The sequence below is a fragment of the Eumetopias jubatus genome, unplaced genomic scaffold, assembly GCF_037043125.1.
Source record: "Eumetopias jubatus isolate StellerSeaLion01/CBP00866 unplaced genomic scaffold, mEumJub1_p1.0 scaffold_17, whole genome shotgun sequence".
NCBI lineage: Eukaryota > Metazoa > Chordata > Mammalia > Carnivora > Otariidae > Eumetopias > Eumetopias jubatus.
The window spans coordinates 250,892-273,441 of NW_028274823.1; the positions used below are offsets into that span (position 1 = coordinate 250,892).

The 22,550-nt window shown below is 43.1% G+C and overlaps 1 protein-coding gene across 1 annotated transcript; it reads right to left on the minus strand.

Annotated features, from left to right (window-relative positions):
* Positions 1-1,696: 1,696 nt before the first annotated feature.
* Positions 1,697-20,689, minus strand: LOC114221836 (cytochrome P450 2C44-like). Its single transcript, XM_028120002.2, has 9 exons — positions 20,510-20,689; positions 18,151-18,313; positions 15,453-15,602; positions 15,119-15,279; positions 14,546-14,722; positions 13,657-13,798; positions 7,301-7,488; positions 2,366-2,507; positions 1,697-1,884 (listed from the first exon to the last, which is right to left on the minus strand). Exons 1-9 carry the CDS (start codon positions 20,687-20,689, stop codon positions 1,697-1,699), a joined length of 1,491 nt encoding a protein of 496 aa, XP_027975803.1.
* Positions 20,690-22,550: the final 1,861 nt, after the last annotated feature.

A 22,550-nucleotide genomic window follows, 5' to 3' on the forward strand; every position in this document is an offset into this window, starting at 1 on the left:
GACACATTAATCATGAAGATTTTAGGTCCTTGTCAAAGAGTTCCAACATCTGTCATCTCTGAATTGGTCCTATTGATTTGTCTCTTGACTGTGGTAGTTTTTTCTTTGCTACTTTGTGTGTATAATTTTTTAAATTCAATGCTGAACATCATGTGTGGTACAGAAAAAAAACTGAGATAAATAGTAGTTATCCTGGAAATGGGCATGACTCTTACTCTGTCAGGCCATTGATGGGGAAGGTTGAAACAATCCAGACAAGAGTTGAGTTAAATTTGGGATTTGTTGTTAGCATTACTTCTTTTGTGCCAAGAGTTCAAATTCCTGCCATCTCACCACCTTGGGCATAGGATATAGGCTGGGGTGTTGGGATGCCTTTCTCAGGTTTAGTGTCCACACTCAGCTTTCATACACTGTGGCTTGCTTGTGCCAGATCTGACCTTCTCCATTGTTCTTGCCTCTCTCCAGTAGTGGATGGCTGCTTGTTACAGGTTCTGGGATCATGGTGAAAGGCAGAGGATCCTCTGTGTCCTGATCCAGACTTAGCCCTGTGCTGGCTTTTACACCTGGGCAGGGTGTTCCTGTCCCTCTTCCCTCTGGTGCCCAGCTTGCGTGGGTGGAAGATGCCTGCCTCACATCCCCCTCTCCCTCAGGCTTGGTTTCAGTATAGCATCCTGGGCCCAGCAAGTCTTCCTGCCCTGCCCTCAGGGGCACAGGGCTTTTGCTTCTATCTGTCTCCAGCAGCACTGAGTCATTGCCTGCCCCTTTCCCCACAGCTTTTGCATTGTGAGGAAGAAGGGTTAGGTAGGTGGTGGTTTCATGCCAGATCCACACAGGTCAGTCCCTCTGATATATCTGCATCACTGAGAGCACTCTCTCTTAGCTTTGCCTGACCTCATCTTCCTTATAAGCTTCTGGTGAGTGAATGAAAGCCCTCTACCTTTCCTGTACAAGCCCCCAACGGTTCTGGCCCAAACTCAGGCTCTGGCAATTCATTAGCATTTGGGCAGACTTCTTCCTGTCCACACTATGGCTTTGTCCCCTCTCCACTTGGAGGGCTCTGTCCCTCCTAGGACTTTAGGCTACTTCATAGCTCTGTAAGTGTAAGGAAAGTTTGAGTTGTGGTTTGTCTGGTCTTTCTTGTCATTAGGGCAACACTCATTAGCTTTCTACATCCTTGGTCGAAGCAGAAGTCACATTTTCCTCAGAGCTTTCCCTTGGTGAAATGCATTCATGCCAGCAAATATCTTCCATGTTATAAAGAGACTTGTGGATGAGGTTCACACCCAATCATGATTTGTCATAAATTGGACTGAAGTTGTTTACACCACCAATTACTTTATATCCAATGAACATCTACTCTATGTGAGCTCTGAGTGCACTGAGGAAATATATCTTGCAGGGTTTGTGTTTTTTTTTTAAGATTTTATTTATTTATTTCACAGAGAGATAGCGAGAGCAGGAACACAAGCAGGGGGAGTGGGAGAGGGAGAAGCAGGCCTCCTGTTGAGCAGGGAGCCTGATGTGGGGCTCAATTCCAGGACCCTGGGATCATGACCTGAGCCGAAGGCAGATGCTTAATGACTGAGCCACCGAGGCGCCCCCATCTTGCAGGGTTTTTTAACCAGTGATGCTAACACCCATGGGTAGAGAGAGATTTTTGTTTGATTGACTGTCCTGCTTTCCTCTTGTTTGTTTTTTATTTCAATCTGGGTAAGAAACAGAGCTTGAAAGACTGACGAATGTTCAAGAATCCATTAAACATTGGGTCAGTGCTCAGCTCCTTTTCATCAACAACAGGCTTTAAAGTAAAATTTTGCAGAATGGTGGTCAGGAATAAAAATATCTCCATTCGAGCAAGACCTTCTCCAAGACATGCCCGTTTTCCTGGAAGCAAAAATCATTTTATTAATTGGCTTTTGTGAAGATTGACAAAGGAAAATGGAAATTTTTATCATACAGATTTCTGTTCTTTGCCCACCAAGGATGGCTGGGACCTGGAGCCTGCTGTCTTCAGGTGACCCATCAGAATAACAGGACAGGAAGCCCCCCCTTGGGCAATCATTTCCAGGTACAAGAGGGAAGTGACACAAATATTGTTTTCAGAAAAGTTCACATTGAGCTGGAGGGACAGCCTCCTTCACAATCTAGAGATTAATGTCATGTGTATACAGAAATAATTTGATTTTTGCATTATTGTTATTCTAGATTGCCATATATTACAGGGACAAATGAAAATCATTTCATAATCATTTCCACAATCATTTTGTTACAAAATATATTTTAAAATATACTGAATTGATTTATCTGTGATTCCATTTTAATGGATTAAATTGATAGATGGCCAGAAATGTGGAGATTTATTTACCAATAGAGAAGGGGATGAAGAAGTCACTCTTCCGAAAGCTGCCATTTTTATCCAGAAAATGGTTCGGATCAAACCTTTGTGGGTTTGTAAACTCTTTACTGTCATACAACACAGAGGAGAGCAATGGGAACACAGTTGTGCCCTAAAACCAAGAACATCTAATATTTAATAAGAGACTTCTTTCCAGAGAGCCCAGTGTCAATTGCTGGAAGATGGGATGACAAGTGACACAGATGACTCTGAGGGGAATGGCTCCATCACAATGATGTGCCCACAGCATACCCCGCATCTGTGGGGGGAATACCTGAGGGGCAAATGACACATTTGGGGAAGTCAGGTGGAAATTGATGGTGAAGTTTCCAAGCAAATGGGTAGGACTCTTGTCCAGGGCATGAATGTGAAATAGACTCTCAGGGTTCCCTGGCTTTACCACCATGTAAACACAGACTCTAAAACACACATCCTTGGATCTGCCTTCACCCAGCACAAGAACCAGTCCCCCGAGCCAAGGCAAACCTTGAAAGATAATAACAGAAAATATTACTGAGAGAGGGAAATTTTGTGTACCTATCTACAGCAGAACTAAATTCAAGAAATTTTATGTTTGATACTTTTTAATGGAAAGCAAAATTGCTTTTTAAGGAGTTACAAATGGAACCACAACAATTAGTACAGAACTGAAAGAGAAGACAAATGTTGTTCATAAACAAAACCATTACAGTTGAGTAGATGATACTTATTTTTCTGAATGAAGTTGTGAACATATGATGATGATACACGATGTATATGTAAATATGCAATTGCAAAAGACACCACTTTAGGAGAAGCTTGTGCTTGAGGAAACACGAAGTGATGAGGATGATGTAAATTGGAGGGTTATGCAAGTGCAGATTGGGTATAGGTTTTTTTTTTTAATTAAGTCACAAAATATGCTCTCTTTTAAAATATTGTCTCTTCTACATTCTCTTTATTCTTTATTTTGTAAATCTCACCATCATGTTGCAATTTGCCTTTCCTCTCTCCATGTCTCAGACCCTACCTCTCATATGATATTTCTCTTTATTTCCCCGCAGTGCATCCTGGATAATCTGCCCCAACGCCGTCAGCACATTATTTCTCACCTCAGTCATGTATAATAGATCCATTACACTGTTTAGGCCAACTATAACACTTTAAAATTTAAAATAACTACATATGTATTTAAGTAACAGCTTTATTGGGATATGAGTTATATATCATAAAATTTAACCTTTTAAGGCATACAGTTCAGTAGTTCTAGCATATCCACAGAATTGTATAACCATCGCCTAATTTTAAACATTTTATTCAGCCCAAAGAAACCCCCATACCCTATTAGTAGTCATTCCCCATTCCCCTTGACTTCCAAACCTAGTAAACACTAGTCTAATATCTGGTTCTATGCATTTCCTTATCTGGACACTTCATATGAATGAAATCATACAACATGCATCCTTTGGTCTTGCTTCTCTCACTTAGCATATTATTTTTAAGGTTTATATGTGTTGTAACATGAATCAGTACATCATTCCTTTTATGACTGAATAATATTCCATTGTATGGCTAGACCACTTCTTTTTAATCTATTCGTGAGTTGTGGACATTTGGGTTGTTTCCATTTTTTGGCTGCCATGAAGAATGCTACTGTAGACACTTATGTACAGGGTTGGGGTGTGTGTGTGTGTGTGTGTGTGTGTGTGTGCACGTGCACGTGCACGTGCATGCATGCACATTCACTGTTTGGTTTGTGAGTTCTGCACCCTAATATCAGTGAAACTTTTGTGTCCAAGCCTAGGCATGGCATAGGACTAGGCTTCTTCCTTACCCAGAATCCGTGGCACTGATGATTCTCCTTTATGCTTGTTGGCTTGTGAGAGGAATTCTTCTAGGTCTCATAAAGCCCATGGCCTTCATTCAGGGGCCACATGGAGCAGCACACCATTCTTGCCCAAGGGGGTCAAATCTTTGGCTCCTAGATGCTAGGATCTCTCAAAGCCTGAATCCATGTGAGTCACCCACATTTTTACCAAAGTTGGTTTTATTGGAATAAAAATTTTAAAAGCTAATTGGGGTGTTATAGACTATACTTAATTTTAATTTGCACTTGCTAGTAAGCTTGAATGTCTTTCCATACACATATTGACCATATTGACCCTATAGGTGTTCTACTCTGTGAATTTCTTAGTTTTATCTTTTGTTCATCTGTTCCTTGTTCTGTGCTTTATTTCCTTATGACTTTGGGAGGTCTTTACATAATCAAGAAGTTATTTATTTGTCAATTATATGCACTACGGTTACTTTTTCATGGTCTTTAGCTTAACTTTGGCCTTGTGTTGCCTTTTGTTCTACAGAACATTTTCCCTTTTAATGGAATCACATTCAGCCATGCTTTTCTTCAAGGTCATGCCATTTCTATTGTGTTTAAGAAGGCTTTTCCTGCCCCAATATCATAAAAATATTTTCCCATCTATTATTATAAATGAATTAAATTTACCTTTTACATGAAAGTCCTTAATATTTCCAGAAATAATTTTTCTGTGAGGTAGGGACTTGATATTTTTTTTCTATCATCATTTACTAAACAGTCTTTTTCCTTCCCTAATTTACAATGTCCTCTAATCACACACACCTGTCTAGGTCTCTTTTAAGGCTCCCTACTCTGTTTCATGGGGGAAACCCCACTATTTGAAACAATCATGATATTCAACACCAACATTAACTTAATATTATCACTGTTATCTTTTTAAAAATCTGTGTGGCTTTTCTTGGCATGTTTTCACTCTATATGAATCTAGGATCTTCTTGTGTTCCATGGAAAACACAGTTCAAAATTTTATTTGAATTGAAAATAATTTATACATTAATGTGGGAAAATGCCATCTTGGTGTTGGTTTTTCCCTACTAACATATTAAAAATATCTCTATTTACCTAGGTCTTCTTTATGCCCTTCAATATCTTGTTAATTTTCTCCACAAGTGTCTTGCACAGATTTTGTTAGATTAAGGAAACAGTCAACAAAACAAAGTGGCAACCCACAGAATGAGAGAAGATATTTGCAAATGACACTACAGATAAAGGGCTGGTATCCAAGATCTATAAAGAACTTCTCAAACTCAACACCCAAAAAGCAAATAATCAAGTCAAAAAGTGGGCAGAAGATATGAAAAGACACTTCTCCGAAGAAGACATACAAATGGCTAACAGACACATGAAAAAATATTCATCATCATTAGCCATCAGGGAAATTCAAATCAAAATCACATTGAGATACCACCTTACACCAGTTAGAATGGCAAAAATGGACAGGGAAAGAAACAACAAATGTTGGAGAGGTTGTGGAGAAAGGAGAACCCTCTTATACTGTTGGTGGGAATGCAAGTTGGTACAGCCACTTTGGAAAACAGTGTGGAGGTGCCTCAAAAAATTAAAAATGAGCTACCCTATGACCCAGCAATTGCCCTACTGGGTATTTACCTCAAAGACACAGATGTAGTGAAAAGAAGGGCCATATGCACCGGATGCTCATAGCAGCAATGTCTGCAATAGCCAAACTGTGGAAATAGCTGAGATGCCCTTCAACAGATGAATGGATAAAGAGAATGTGGTCCATATATACAATGGAATATTACTCAGCCATCAGAAAGGATGAATACCCAACTTTTACATCCACATGGATGGGACTGGAGGAGATTATGCTAAATGAAATAAGTCAAGCAGAGAAAGTCAATTATCATATGGTTTCACTTATTTGTGGAACATAAGGAATAGCATGGAGGACATTAGGAGAAGGAAGGGAAAAATAAAGGGAGGGAAATCGGAGGGAAAGATGAACCATGAGAGACTATGTACTCTGAGAAACAAACAGCATTTTAGAGGGGAGGGGGGAGGGGGGATGGGTGAGCCCGGTGATGGGTATTAAGGAGGGCACGTGCTGCATGGAGCACTGGGTGTTATATGAAAACAATGGATTGTGGACCACCACATCAAAAACTAATGATGTATTGTATGGTGACTAACATAACATAATAAAATTTTTAAAAAAAAGATTAATTTCTATGACTTTATTTCTTATAATTTTTGAGTCCATTTTAAATAGATCTTCTTTAAATAAATAAAAATAATTTGTGTTTCACCACTGCTGTTGTACCTAATCCATCTTTTCTTTCTATCATATGAATTTATGATCATAAACTTTTTATCACTAAAATATTATATTTGTTCCTAAGTAAAAAAAAAAAAAAGAGGAGTTCTGCAGTATGCATTTTCTTCCCAATTCTTTTCATGCTGCCCATGTCATTTTCCTTTTATATCTTACTGTTGTTTAAATCCAAATATATTCCAATTTTTATAAGAATTTCTGCTTTTTAGTTGATTCTTTCATCTATTCCCTCATACTCCTTTGTTCTTAATCAGTCTCTCTAGAGGTTTGTTATTTTAACAATCTTCCCCTAAATCTAAATCTTATTTATTTTTTCTATCAGTAGTTTCTTTTTGGTATTATGACCTCATTTGTGCTCTCTGAGAGTCTGCACTGTTATTCTTTCTCTACCTTCTAATTTCATCATTCACTTATTAGACTTCAGTCTTTCCCAATATTCATTTTCTTGTCCTTAGGTCTATCTCACAAGCATTTCTAGTGGAGTTTTATTTAAGTGCAAATTATAATAGAAATTATGAAATCTCTGGAATAAAAACTGCCCAAAATACTTTTTCTCCTATCTTTTCTTAAGATATAAAAATTTTTGGCCATGATTACTAAAATGTCTGTTAAGAAAACACGTTTTTCGTAAAGTTTTTACTTACACAGAGTTGGCCAATGGGGCTAATAGAAATCTACTTCCCTTAAAATTAAAATATCAGGCACTTAATCACTTAATTGTCAAAATAAAAAAATTTAAAGGAGGAAGATGACTGACCTTAGGAATGAAGAACTGTCTAAACTTGGTGTCCTGAATCACAGCATGAGGCAGATTGGAGGGAATGAGATTGATGTACCTCTGGACCTCGTGCACCACGGCATCTGTGTAGGGCATCTGGGCCCTGTCGCTCATGCAGGGGACCCGGTCCCGGCCCACCACTTTGTCGATTTCCTCGTGAACTCTACCTGCATGAAACAACAGTGTCTGTCACTCATGAGCCATGCAGATGACATCCTGAAATGTCATCCAAAACTGGGCTACAAGGGTGTAGAAACTCAATCCTACAAACTCGCAAAGCAAAGCATTCCCTTCTGTAGGTCATGCTGTTTGAAGCTGTGGTAAGAATGTGTTTGGTTTGGCTGAAATTGCCCATAATACAGGATGTGCTCAGGGCCCTCCACAAGGTGGTCCTAAATCCTTCATGTGTTGGTTACGAGAACTAGGAGGGCAGGGTTACAACCATTCAGTTCTACACAGATCTTTGCAAGCTAATAATGCAGAGAATTCTGTCTCCAGATGACTATCTAAGACATCACCAGTACCATTATTCTGAACATTCACAAGAAGTGGTGGGAAAATCCTAACTAAGTGCCCCTTCGTACCAATCAGCTAGAAACATGTTCCTCTCAACAACACTCTAGGGTAAGTTTTAATATTCCTGTTTTTTAAAAGACTTTATTTATTTGAGAGAGAGAGAGCACATATGCAAGAGAGCATGGGGGAGAGTGGGGAGAAGCAGAGGGAGAGAGAGAAGCAGACTCCCTGCTGAGTGGGGAGCCCCACACGGGAATCAATTCCAGGACCCTGGGATCATGACTTGACCCCAATATTCTTGTTTTTAAGAGGAAACAGCTACAGTTCAGAGACATCGAGTAACCTCATGGAGGCTCTGTCCTATTGTGGAGCCAGGATTGAAACCAAGACTGTTTTATTATAACCATACACTGGGTGTTATATGCAACTAATGAATCGTTCAACACTACATCAAAAAATAATGATGTACTATATGTTGGCTAACTGAATATAATAAAAAAATTTAAAAAAAACAAAAACAAAAAACCACACACTGCTTTTGGAACAAAACTTCCCAAGCCAAGAAAGTGTTGATTTCCTTAAAGCTTTCAAGAGACAGCTATTCTAATTCCATGAGTTAGCTCTGGAGAACCACAGAAGCACTGGAGATGGGCCCTCAGCTCTCACTTTGTGCTGCTTTGTATCAAGGGGGAGACTGAATTGAGAATGCACGTGCTTGTCCTGAGCCACACAGCCAATGTGTGACATGTGTGACAGGAGTGTCACACGCCTATCCTCACGTGTGAAATGAGGTTTGAGATTCAGAAACTAATTCCTTCCTCTTTCACTGCTCAAAAAATTATTTATGCCATTTCATTTTATCTTCATCATGATTAAATATTCCAGTTTATTTAATGCCTACTCCTATAGGACAGTATACACAGAGATTTCTAAAGTACACATCAAAATTTGGGAATACTGATCAAAAGGTATTTCAGTTACTCATTGCTGTTAACATAGCAATTCAGTTTCTAAAAATTTATCCCAAGATCATATCAAGTGCATATAAAATTTTTGGTACAATGATTTTTTTTCAATTATGTGTGATAGAAAAAAATTAAATAATTAAAATTATCACAAATAATTAGTTAAATAAATTATGGTATGCTTCAGTATGAAAAATTCCATGCTAATTTAAAATAATATTTTATAGAATACCCAATATTCATAGCAGCAATGTCCACAATAGCCAAACTGTGGAAGGAGTCAAAATGCCCTTCAACAGAAGAATGGATAAAGAAGATGTGGTTCATATATACAAGGGAGTATTACTCAGCCATCAGAAAGGATTAATATCTACCATTTACATCAACATGGATGGAACTGGAGAGCATTATGCTAAGTGAAATAAGTCAATCAAGAAACACAATTGTCATATGGTTTCACTCATGTGGAACATAAGGAATAGTGCAAAGGACAATAGGGGTGGGGGGAAACAGAATGGGAAGAAATCAGAGGGAGACAAAGCACATGGGACACTTTTTTTTTTAATTTATTATGTTATGTTAGTCACCATACAATACATCATTAGTTTTTGATGTGGTGATCCACGATCCATTCTTTTCTTTATAACACCCAGTGCTCCATGCAGTACATGCCCTCCTTAATACCCATCACCGGGCTCACCAATCCCCCCCTTCCTCCTCCCCTCTAAAACCCTGGTTGTTTCTCAGAGTCCATAGTCTCTCATGGTTCATCTCTCCCTCCGATTCCCCCCGTTCATTTTTCCCTTCCTTCTCCTAATGTCCTCCGTGCCATTCCTTATGTCCACAAATAAGTGAAACCATATGATAATTGACTTTCTCTGCTTGACTTATTTCCCTTAGCATAATCTCCTCCAGTCCCATCCATGTGGATGTAAAAGTTGGGTATTCATCCGTTCTGATGGCTGAGTAATATTCTATAGTATATATGGACCACATCTTCTTTATCCATTCATCTGTTGAAGAGCATCTCAGCTCTTTCCACAGTTTGGCTATTGCGGATATTGCTGCTATGAACATTGGGGTGCATATGGCCCTTCTTTTCACTACATCTGTGTCTTTGAGGTAAATACCCAGTAGGGCAATTGCTGGGTCATAGGGTAGCTCTATTTTTAAATTTTTGAGGAACCTCCACACTGTTTTCCAAAGTGGTTGTGCCAACTTGCATTCCCACCAACAGTGTAGGAGGGTTCCCCTTTCTCCACAACCTCTCCAACATTTGTTGTTTCTTTCCCTGTCCATTTTTGCCATTCTAACTGGTGTAAGGTGGTATCTCAATGTGGTTTTGACTTGAATTTCCCTGATGGCTAATGATGATGAACATTTTTTCATGTGTCTGTTAGCCATTTGTATGTCTTTTTCGGAGAAGTGTCTTTTCATATCTTCTGCCCACTTTTTGACTTGATTATTTGCTTTTTGGGTGTTGAGTTTGAGAAGTTCTTTATAGATCTTGGATACCAGCCCTTTATCTGTAGTGTCATTTGCAAATATCTTCTCCCATACTGTGGGTTGCCTCTTTGTTTGTTGACTGTTTCTTTTGCTGTGCAGAAGCTTTTTATCTTCATGAAGTCCCAAAAGCTCATTTTTGCTTTTGTTTCACTAGCCTTTGGAGATGTATCTTGAAAGAAGTTGCTGTGGGCGATGTCAAAGAGGTTACTGCCTATGTTCTCCTCTAGGATTTTGATGGATTCCTGTCTCACATTGAGGTCTTTCATCCACTTTGAGTTTATCTTTGTGAATGGTGTTAGAGAATGGTCGAGTTTCATTCTTCTGCATGTGGCTGTCCAATTTTCCCAGCACCAGTGATTGAAGAGACTGTCTTTTTTCCATTGCATGTTTTTTCCTGCTTTGTTAAAGATTATTTGACCATAGAGTTGAGGGTCCATATCTGGATTCTCTATTCTGTTCCATTGGTCTATATGTCTGTTTTTGTGCCAGTACCATGCTGTCTTGGTGATCACAGCTTTGCAATATAGCTTGAAATCGGGCAACGTGATGCCCCCAGCTTTGTTTTTCTTTTTCAACATTTCCATGGCGATTCGGGGTCTTTTCTGATTTCATACAAATTTTAGGATTGTTTGTTCCAGCACTTTGAAAAATGTCATTGGAATTTTGATCAGGATGGCATTGAAGGTATAGATGGCTCTGGGTAGCATAGACATTTTAACAATGTTTATTTTCTGATCCATGAACATGGAATGTTTTCTCCATCTTTTTGTGTCTTCTTCAATTTCTTTCATGAGCATTCCGTAGTTCCTAGAGTATAGATCCTTTACCTCTTTGGTTAGGTTTATTCCGAGGTATCTTATGGTTTTTGGTGCAATTGTAAATGGAATCGTTTCTCTAATTTCTCTTTCTACAGTTGCGTTGTTAGTGTATAAGAAAGCAACTGATTTCTATGCATTGATTTTGTTTCCTGCCACATACTGAATTGCTGTATGAGTTCTATTAATTTGGGGGTGGAGTCTTTTGGGTTTTCCACATAAAGTATCATGTCATCTGCGAAAAGAGAGAGTTTGACTTCTTCTTTGCCAATTTGAATACGTGTTCTTTCTTTTTGTTGTCTGATTGCTGTTGCTAGGACTTCTAGTACTATGTTGAACAATAGTGGCGAGAGTGGACATCCTTGATGTGTTCCTGATATTAAGGGAAAGGCTCTCAGCTTTTCCCCATTGAGGATGATATTCACTGTGGGTTTTTCAGAGATGGATTTTATGAACTTGAGGAATATTCCCTCTATCCCCGTACTCTGAAGAGTTTTAATCAGGAAAGGATGTTGTATTTTGTCAAATGCTTTTTCTGCATCAACTGAGAGGACCATATGGTTCTTCTCCCTCCTCTTATTAATGTGTTCTATCACATTGATTGATTTGCAAATGTTGAACCACACTTGCATCCCGGGGATAAATCCCACTTGGTCGTGGTGGATGATCTTTTTAATGTATTGTTGGATCCTATTAGCTAGGATTTTGTTGAGGATTTTGGAATCCATATTCATCAGGGATATCAGTCTGAAATTCTCCTTTTTGACACTATATCATTCTTGAAGGGTCTATCCAACAAGAAGATCTAACAGTTGTAAATATCTATGCCCCCAACATGGAAGCAGCCATCTACATAAGCCAACTGTTAACCAAAATAAAGAGTCATATTGATAACAATATGTTAACTTTAGGAGACCTCAATACTCCACTCTCAGCAATGGACAGATCATCTAAGCAGAAAATCAACAAGGAAACAAGAGCTTTGAATGATACACTGGACCAGATGGACCTCATAGATTTTTACAGAACATTCCACCCTAAAACAACAGAATACTCATTCTTCTCGAGCACACACGGAACTTTCTCCAGAACAGACCACATACTGGGTCACAAATCAGGTCTCAACCGATACCAAAAGATTGAGATTATTCCCTGCATATTCTCAGACCACAATGCTTTAAAACTGGAACTCAATCACAAGAAAAAAAAATTGGCAGAAATTCAAACACTTGGAAGCTAAAGACCACTCTGCTCAAGAATGTTTGGGTCAACCAGGAAATCAAAGAAGAACTTAAATAATTCATGGAAATCAATGAGAATGAAAACACGTCAGTCCAAAACCTATGGGATACTGCAAGGCGGTCCTAAGGGGGAAATACATAGCCATCCAAGCCTCACTCATAAAAATAGAAAAATCCCAAATTCACCAACTAACTCTACACCTTAAAGAACTAGAGAAAAAGCAACAAATGATGCCTAAGCCATGCATTAGAAGAGAAATAATTAAAATTAGAGCAGAGATCAATGAATTAGAAACCAGAAACACAGTAGATAGGATCAATGAAACTAGAAGTTGGTTCTTTGAAAGAATTAGTAAGATCGATAAACCACTGGCCAGACTTACCCAAAAGAAAAGAGAAAGGACCCAAATTAATTATGAATGAAAAGAGAGAGATCATGACTAACACCAAGGAAATAGAAACAATTGTTAGAAATTATTATCAACAGCATATGGGACTCTTGACCCTGGGAAACAAATTGATGGTTGCGGAAAAGGAGGTGGGTGGGAGATGGGGTAACTGGGTGATGGGCATTAAGGAGGGCACATGATGTGATGAGCACTGGGTATTATATAAAACTGATGAATCATTGAATGTTATTTCAGAAACCAATGATGTACTATACTTTGGCTAATTGGATTTAAATTTAAAAAACAAACAAACAGGGGTGCCCGGTGGCTCAGTCGTTAAGCGTCTGCCTTTGGCTCAGGTCATGATCCCAGGGTCCTGGGATTGAGCCCCACATCGGGCTCCCTGCTGAGCGGGAAACCTGCTTCTCCCTCTCCCACTCCCCCTGCTTGTGTTCCCTCTCTCACTGTGTCTCTCTCTTTCAAATAAATAAATAAAATCTTTAAAACAAAACCAAAACCAAAAACATCCCTTCCTTAAAAAAAACTAATAATGTGTAAACAAGCCCATGATATATTACTAAGTGAAAAAATAAGGTTCAATGCAGTAAAATTCTGACTGTTTACAAATGTGCATATGCACAGAGAAAGAGGGTTAGGCAGGAGACTGTCCAAATATAAGTATAAACTTTTATCTGAATATAACTACTTGGTGAATTTTTAAAAATTTGTCTTCACAGTTTTCTGTATTTTCCAATTTTTATAAGATGGACCTGTGTTAATTAACTTTTAATCAGGGAAAGCTAGTACATGAACAAGGTACATGGAAGAAATAACTGTGTTGAAGAACTGGGATTCTGTCTTCTTGCCCCTGTGTCGCCCCCCAGCTGGAAGCACCCCACTCACTCTCCACCTCTGGGTGTTTCAGCAGGATCAGCAGTGCTAGCCGCAGGGTGCTGGTGACTGTCTCGGTGCCAGCGCTGAACAGATTAAAGCCAACAGCTACTAGGTTCTCTGAATTAAATTCAGAATATGGATTGTGTTTTTCCTGTAGATAATGGAGTAATCAGATGCATGATTTCATAATAGGTCTTCTGTTAGATACAGACAGATACAGCTTAGAAACAGTAGTAAGTCCTTAGGAGGTTGAATATTTACTCTGTATATGAATGGTTATTTTTATGTCTGTTTTTTGTGCCTGAGTGATTTTCATTTGATACCTAATTTATAATCGGCAAAGAAATTATTTCTAACATTTTGCATAGTGGAAAATATACTTTAAGACGGTTTGCTTTTGACATAGTCTTGAAGAAAAGGTAAAAAAAAAAAAAACAGGACCTGCTTGTGTATAAACGTGCACACGACACACTTGTTCGCGTGCATGGACTCACACACAGATAGATAGGCATGCACAGCATCCCCCAAGGCACTTATTGTCTGCCCCATGGCTGGTTCTGCCCAGGCATTAGAGTAAGGTGACCTGGGCTCCCAAAGTAGCGATGGTGGCAACTCTCACCCTGCATATCAGCCAGTTTACCCACAGTTGTAGGACTAGCCAGTGAGCTCCTCGTGTGAACAGTCCAACTCGGATCACTTTGCCTAGCAGGTGCACATACTCAGCCATCAGTCAGAGAAAGGTATGCACTCCACATGTAAGCCCGATGGTGGGAAAACACACTGTGGAGGCCCAGGGGTTTCCAGACAGGGGTTGTCAGGCCTAGACCTGAATGCGTGGAGCCCAGAAGAGTGCTGGGCCTGGCAACACCTGTGCTCCAAGGGCAGCCTCCACACCTACCTCCTCCATCCTTTTGAGGAAGCAGTCGGTGTAATCCTGGGGCTGCTCAGGCTTCAGAGTCCCTTGATGCTGTGCCACTCTCTCCAAAATGAAATTTATTATATTCTGAACGTTTTTAAAAAATTTCTGGTGTCGCCCAGGAAGATAGTGAATGAACGATGGCCACAAATTGTAGAGCTGTAGGGAAAAGCCACACCCCCATTCCATCACCAGGATTCAAAAGCCAAAAGAGGGTTGGATGGTCTTGAAGCATCTTTGTTCCAGGGGAACCTATCCTCTGCAGCCCCTTCCCATTTCTAGCTGCAGGATCTCAGGGTGGGCTGCCACTGGTGTTAAAAAGAGCCAGGGAAGTGTGTGGGGACCTCAGAGGAGACATGTTGGCAGAGGGAAGCCTGACTGCCCCTCCACAGGCCCTCAGCTGTGTTCCATAAGTAACAGCTTCCTTCCATCTCCCACCTCCCCCTGTACACCCTGCACTGCTTCTTCCCTGCTGCCCAGACTGGGACTCTGCACTCCGGCTCATCCCTGGGACCAACTGTGGGTCATCCCACAACCAGAGACAACTGGCTTTACCTGCGCCCAGAAGGAGCTCACTATGGAAAAGTTTTCATTCAGCAACATAATCAGCTGCAGGAATTCTTCATCTTGGTAGTCGAAGTGCTCCTTAAAGAGGATGGAGCTGATTATGTTGCAGGGAGCACAAGCGAGGATGAAAGTAGGGTCCACAGGCTGAGCTGGTAAGAGAGAAGGTTATAAAAATCAAGGAAAATTTCCATGATTGGTCTACACTTTCCAAATAGAAAAGACAGACAGTGGTCCCAGCAGGGTGGTGCTGGGGTCAGGGAAGCATGGGGAGGTAACCCCAACTTCCCACCAAATGTCTGGCCAGGGGCACATGCCAACCAACCCTCTGTCTGTGTGAGGGCCTGCACCAGGTGTTGGGCTTCTTCCTGGATGTGGTCCTCCATGCTCCTCTTCCCCATCCCAAGGTTCCGCAGGATCATGAGAGTAAACCGGCGCAGTTGCTTCCACCGCTGGCTGTGACTGAAAACAATCCCTGAGGGAAGAACCAAGGACAGGAGTCTAGTCACCAGAGGGCAGACAGAGGGGCTCTGGTGCAGGATGGGCTTCCTTGAGAACTTGTTTCAGAGGGTCAGAGCATCATGAACTTTTCCTGTTCTATAGACAAACAGCAACATTTATCTCAGGCTAATGCTAGGAAGTCGATTTTTTAAAGTCCACAGAATGTCAGTTCTTCCCTGGAGGCAGCTCATCTGAAGGGCTTTACTCTCAGACCCATCCCAATTTGGCTCCTGCCAAAACGCCAGCTGGCTGCTTCCTTCCCTTTGTCCTATAGGAAAGCCCCATTAGGAGACACCCCACATCCAGCTGCAAAAACTGAAGTCCTTTCTGCCATCCTCCCCACAGGGCTGTTGGGAAACACTGGCATGAGAGCGGGTGAGCCCACACCAGCTACCCATATCCATCAGTGGGGAAGCAAAGATGTTTCTGATAATTTAAAGAATTCAAATCAATGTCTTCAGATTGATTCAATAGGATCTTGGTGCCATGAGCAAATTAATAAGCAGGTATAAAAGAAGCAAACAGGACAAAAGAGAAAGTTTGTAAGAACTAGAAACTGAGGGCATCTCTTCTTTTGACAGTGATGGGCTAGGTGATTCTGCTCAATCCCTTCTGCTGAGATAGAGATGCTGCATAAATCTATGTATGGTTCATAAGGACCAGTTGGAAGGCATCACAGAGCCAACAAAGGAATGGGGAACTGTGGGGAATGCTTTCCCATAGAAGCACAGGTGAGAGACAAAAACCCAGCAGAGCTGTTGAACACTGGGAAGGTCCCAGAAGCAAGAGTTGAGCCTGCCAAGGAGGGCATCTGTGGTAAACATCTGGGGCTGCACCCAGAAGTAAGGGTGACCTGGAGACAGACCAGCCTGATGGAGTCCACAGCCCAGCTTGAAGTCACCTGCTGGTGAAGGGCTAGGGTGCTCGCGGTGCTGCTGCCCCACCCACTCCAAGGAAGCAATAAATCCTCTCTGTAGGAACATACCGCTATTAAAATCAGAAATTACCTCTGCAATTTTTCAGAGAAGATGTCTGGAACCTAATACAAAATTAGAAGTCATTCCAATAGACACGAGAAAAGGTCACAGCAACCGGTGGCAAAATCAGAGACTTTATAATAACTGTTGAGTAGGTCAGAGTTAAAAATATGATTAAGAATTTGTTAGAGATTGGGACGCCCGGGTGGCTCAGTTGATTAATCATCTGCCTTCGGCCCAGGTCATGGTCTCAGGATCCTGGGATCGAGTCCCACATCGGGCTCCCTGCTCAGTGGGGAGCCTGCTTCTCCCTCTGCCTCTGCTGCTCCCCCAGCTCGTGCTTGTTCTCTCTCTCTCTCTCTCTCTCTCTCTCTCCCTCTCTGACAAATAAACTTTTAAAAAAATGAAAACTAATCACAGAACCACATCAAGCTTTTCAAACTGAAAAATAGAATAACTAAAGTTAAAAACTCAGTGTTTACACACAACTGAAGACAGAACTTCATCCACTTCTGAAGTGCAGAAGCACACCTTTGAAGGGAGAGACCAGATGCTACAGAGTACCTGCTGTAGACTTCCATGTCTATACAGTTCAAACCCAGGAAAATTAAACTATGGTGTTAGTTGCCAGAGTATGTGGGAGAAGGCAGAGAGTAATGTTCAGGGAGAGTGCAAGAGGGGACTTCTGTGGTGCTGGAGAGTTTATTCTTTCATCTGAGTGATGGTTGCACATGTGGGTTCACCGTATGGTTCCCACTGAACTATATGTTTGTGACTTTGTACTAACCCCAGAAAATGGTTCAAGTGTTCTCTGAGTAATAGACACAAGGCTTAAGACTAAGCTGGTGACCTGAGAGAGGTCAAGGAATCTTTCCTAATGTAGAAATAAAGAGACAGCAGTGGGCAGGATGGATGCTGATGCCCCCAGCCTTGGACACAAAATGTGGCAGCAGGACATCCAATTGAATTCTTCTACTCACCAACCACCAGTCGGCATGAAGGAAAGGAGGGCACTCCTGTGGATGTGAAGACTCAGAAAATATCCACACTCCCCCTTGCTCACTAGGGCAGTGCTCCCATGAAACACAAAGAGAGCACAGAAACAGGGGTCTGCTCCCTTCCCCTCTTGTGCACTGCAAGGCCTTTCCTGAAACCGACCCTTTCATCCACAGAAAACCTAGCACAATACCTACCATCCAATGGCACAGCAACTCTGCAAGAAAGTGGACATTTTAATCCTTCTAAAAATGAAGACCTGTCACTCAGTTTGAGTAACTTGCACAAATCACCTGTGTGACGATCTGCCACCCTACAACCTCCCACCCCTTGAAAAAGCCACATATTCTGGAACAAGAAATGGAGGAGAATGGAAGGAGAGAAAAAGCAGGTAGGTTGGGTGTCATGGGCTGGGCAGAGCTATGATGGGGTAACTGAGGTACCACAGCCCCAGCACCACTGCCACAGGAAGGTCTGTGGACCACAGAAATGGGCAGATCTGAGGCCCAAAGGGAAGTGGCCTGGCTGCCGCTCTGCACAGACGCATACCGTATCCTCTGAGGGCATTATCCATGATGGGGAACCTTCCTCTGCCTCCAAAGTTGACCGCCTGACCGCACAGGGCATCCTTCACAGCCTCGTGTCCATGTAGCACGATGATTGGATGGGGGCCCAGACGCAGTGAGTACACAGGACCATACTGTTCAGCCAGCTGGGGAGAGTGGCAAGGCACACCTGAACAACTGGCCCAGCTCCTGGACGCACAGGGGCAGTTAGAAGTGAAGACACTCCCTCCCAGAAGTCCCAGTGTCTGGCCAGCACCCTCCCTATCAGTGTGCCCCAGGCAAGACTCGGGGCTGCAGACAAGGGGCCACACTGACCTGGGGGCGGGGTGACAGGACCCTGTCTGTGCAGGACTCATACTCTGGCCTCTCGACCTCTTGAGCCTTTCCTTAATCCCTTCCTTTATTGGAGAGAACAAATTCTTACTAAGTATTTGACAAATACTAGGTGCTACACAGTGTCTCAGGACTGGGGAAAGGCAGGGCATGGCAGGAAATTTATCTTCTTTGATACATTCTAGGAGGCAAGACATAACGGTCAAGTCTAGAGTATGCTTGAGTGCAGACATGCCGATGGGAAACACCAGTAAGGCAGGGCGGAAGGCTGGGGTCTCATTCTTGAGAGGTCACTAGGGAGGTTCTCCTTGGAAGGCAGCATTTTAACACCAAGAAAGGAGGGAATGCCAGCCAGACGGATATCTGTAGGAATAGTAGCTCCTGCAGGGGAATCACCAAAGCCCTGAGAATTGAGGGTGCCTGGGGTGGGAAAGAGTGGGAGGCCAGTGTCCGTGGTGGGTGACAAAGGGCAGGAGAGCGTGAGAGGCAGTGTGGGGGGTTAGGTGGTGGGAGGATGGGGATGGGGGAGTGGGAGGTCCAGGTCCCATGAGGCCTTTCCTGTGTGTCAGAGAGGGACACTGGCTGCTGAGGGCATGGGCCCTCCCCTCCAGGGTCTCCCTGTGTGGAGCATGAACAGAATGGAAGGAGGGGCATCTGTGGGCAGGAAGCTATGTTGGATTGATCCAAGTACAGAGAGAAGGCCGGATTCCTGATGTCTTTTCTAGGTAAAGTGAGGGGTTTGCTGGTGGCTGGGACATGGTGGGAGAGGGCAATCAGGGTGACTCCTGGCCTCTGGTCTGAGCAGTGATGAGAACCACTCCTTCTAGACAGGGGAAGGCAGGGAGAGGTGGCAGGGGCACAGTCCATGTCTGTCGGTGCGAAGAGCCCATGAGCTTCATGGTGCAGGTGCTGAGGAGCTCTGGGCTGTTGGTATGGAAGCTGTAGGACATGCTCTCTGATAGTTAGGTTTTCTCAGAGAAATGGGAGTAAGAACAAAATGGGGGTGGGAGGGGACGCGGCTGGAGGTTTGAAGAAATAGGAGCAGCAGGAAAGAGTTCCCTAAGAGAGTGGGAGGAGGGAAGGAGGGGACATCCTGGGCTGCAGTTTCATGAAGGGGCCCCAAGAGTTTAGGGACCCTTGAGTAGGGCCACCTGTGTCCTCCTGAGCTTGGCCTGGCAGAGGCACAGACTCCGGGCAGGGAGAGAGGGGAGCAGAGTTGATACCAGGGAGAGAAGCACATGACTGGTAGTAGAATCCCAGCCAGGCTGGGACACGAAGGTGCCCAGGTGGGCATTGGAAAAAGTGGAGTGCCCACAGCCGTCTCTCCATGAATGAGGATAAGGGATTCCATGAGGGCCCTGCAGAAGCTTCTAGACCACAAGGCAGTCAAGGACACGTCCACCCACATCTCTCTCCCTCACTCAGGTCAGAATCCACCTCTGTCTGAGGATTCTGATCCCCCCTACACCCCTCATAACCCTTTCCAAGTGGAAGCCCTTGATCCTTGCATCTGGGTCTAGAAGGTGTTGGACTGATCAAAGGGCAGGAATATGGAACCAACATGCTGACAGGTCTCACTGGAGTTGACCTTGAGATCCCACAGGTGCAGCTGGAAAGCCAGAGGGGTGCTGGGCACTTTGAATCATGATGATGGGGTGCAGTTTTGGCAATGACCACCCTGTGGATACACTCCTCACTCAACAGGTGCCCCGTATATTATGATCTTAGGTCAGTCAGACTCAAAGCTGAACAAAACAGAGTCCGCCACTCCTCCCTCTCACATCAGAGACTGTTAGAGGGGCCTTGGAGAGCCATCAGTCAAAAATGGAAACATTTTTGAGGGGTCACCACTCCTGGTCTCTTCAAGAGGATCAAATAAACAGAAAGTGGGATATTCTAGCACAAATGAAAGAAACGAACACACCCCCCACCCAATGTTAGCTGGGAAATCTGAGTAAAGCACTTATACCAACCCAGGGAGCAACTGGTCATACCTGAGGGGGTCTTACCCTGGAGAGAGAGGTGGGCAGGTCCCAAAGTTTCACCTGCAGGATATTCCCAATGATGGGAAGAGGAGGAGGACCAGGTGGGAGCAAAAGCCCATGAGTGCCTTCTCTTCTCCACACAAAGATGAACAGCAGGAAAGCCACACAAGCCACCAGGAAGGTGGGCAGACTGAGTAGAGCCATGTCACCGTGTATGCGCGGGGAGCTGGCACTGAGAATGTCAACCATCGTTGGTGCCTGCTGTTGAAGACAGTTTGTCATGATTGCAAATCAAGTGTACAGGAGACCCACATGCTCCCTTGAGCCTTGTTTAGAAATGTGATTGGTTTGGCATCTTTAAAGTCACTTCATTCAGACTCTACACTGTCCCCAACAGGGTTCCTCCTCGTCCCTTTGTTTGTCCCCCCACCTAGTCATCAGTTTGACTCTTCTCCCAGAAGAGAAAGAAAACCCAAAAGGGAAAATTTGGGTATCTCTTGGTGGCTGCCAGACTGAGTCCTGCTCCAGCAGACACAGCGGGCAGGTGGAAGAGGGTCTTTAACTGGATCCCCTGACTCCCGCTTCTTCCCAACCACATCCCACCTGATCTTCTCTATCTTGGGCGTTGGTGGTGCCTCCACCTGTGGCACCCTCTTCTCCCTTCCCACTGGGCCCCTACATCACCTCTGCCCGGTTCAGTCCATTTAGGACAGAGTAGTCAGAATCTCCTTTAAAGACAGAGATCAGGCCAGGTCATTCACTTGCTGAAAAACCCGCGATGGGTTCCCAGGTATTTACCTGAGGGTAAAACCCCAAAGCCTTAGAAAGACCTCCAAGAACCCCCCCCCCCACAGCCTGCACCTTGCCATCCTGTCCTGTGGGACCTCCCAGCACTCAACTACCAAGAATGGTCCATGCAACGTGGGTGGCCTCCAGGGCAACTTCCCTGCCCTTTCCTCTGCTTGGGATGATGCCCATTCTGTATCTTCTGCAGACTCACCTGTACCTTCAGCCCCCAGCTTCTCCCTTATGCTCGCCACATCAATCTTGCCTTCTCTCATGTTTTAAGTGGTGATTGTACATTAACTTTGTCCACTGCGTTTGGACAGAGACCTTGGAATTCAGGACAGTGGGCTGGCATCCACTTCACTTTGGACCCTGGGATGGGGTCCAGCATCTCATGCCTCTACTGGGCAGGTGCATTTCACAACCCCCCTGGCATCCTCCATCTCAGGCACCTTCCATGGTTCCCTAACTCTTCCTCCTTTCCATCCCACAGTGGGCTGCTTCTTCATTTCAATTGGCATTTATTTGGTTATCAACAAGATTAAACAATTAGTATTTTTAAGTTTATGGGCCATTTGTAATATATGAACTGTTATTTGCCCATTTTTCTAATGAGATATTTACCTTATTGATTTTTCAAGATCTTTTTTTTAATTTTATTATGTTATGTTAGTCACCATACAATACATCATTAGTTTTTGATGTGGTGGTCCACAATTCATTGTTTTTGTATAACACCCAGTGCTCCATGCAATACGTGCCCTCCTTAATACCCACCACCAGGCTAACCCATAACCCCTCCCCCTCCCCTCTAAAACCCTCAGTTTGTTTCTCAGAGTCCATCGTCTCTCATGGTTTGTCTCTCCCTCCGATTCCCCCCCTTCATTTTTCCCTTCCTTCTCCTAGTGTCCTCCGTGCTATTCCTTACGTTTCACAAATAAGTGAAACCATATGATAATTGACTTTCTCTGCTTGACTTATTCCACTTAGCATCATCTCCTCCAGTCCCATCCATGTTGATGTAAAAGTTGGGTATTCATCCTTTCTGACGGCTGAGTAATATTCCATTGTATATATGGACCACATCTTCTTTATCCATTCGTCTGTTGAAGGGCGTCTCGGCTCTTTCCACAGTTTGGCTATTGCGGACATTGCTGCTATGAACATTGGGGTTCAGGTGCCCCTTCTTTTCACTACATCTGTATCTTTGGGGTAAATACCCAGGAGTGCAATTCTGGGTCATAGGGTAGCTCTATTTTTAATTTTTTGAGGCACTTCC

What these genes read in the sequence shown, in the direction of transcription:
- LOC114221836 (XM_028120002.2), bottom strand. Translation starts at nt 20,689, where the DNA reads ATGGCTCTACTCAGTCTGCCCACCTTCCTGGTGGCTTGTGTGGCTTTC. An exon ending in TGCCCACCTCTCTCTCCAGG is followed by an intron (nt 18,314 to 20,509) that starts GTAAGACCCCCT and finishes CACTCTCCCCAG; the next exon opens with CTGGCTGAACAGTATGGTCC. An exon ending in GACAGTTCTTCATTCCTAAG is followed by an intron (nt 2,508 to 7,300) that starts GTCAGTCATCTT and finishes TCTTGGTTTTAG; the next exon opens with GGCACAACTGTGTTCCCATT.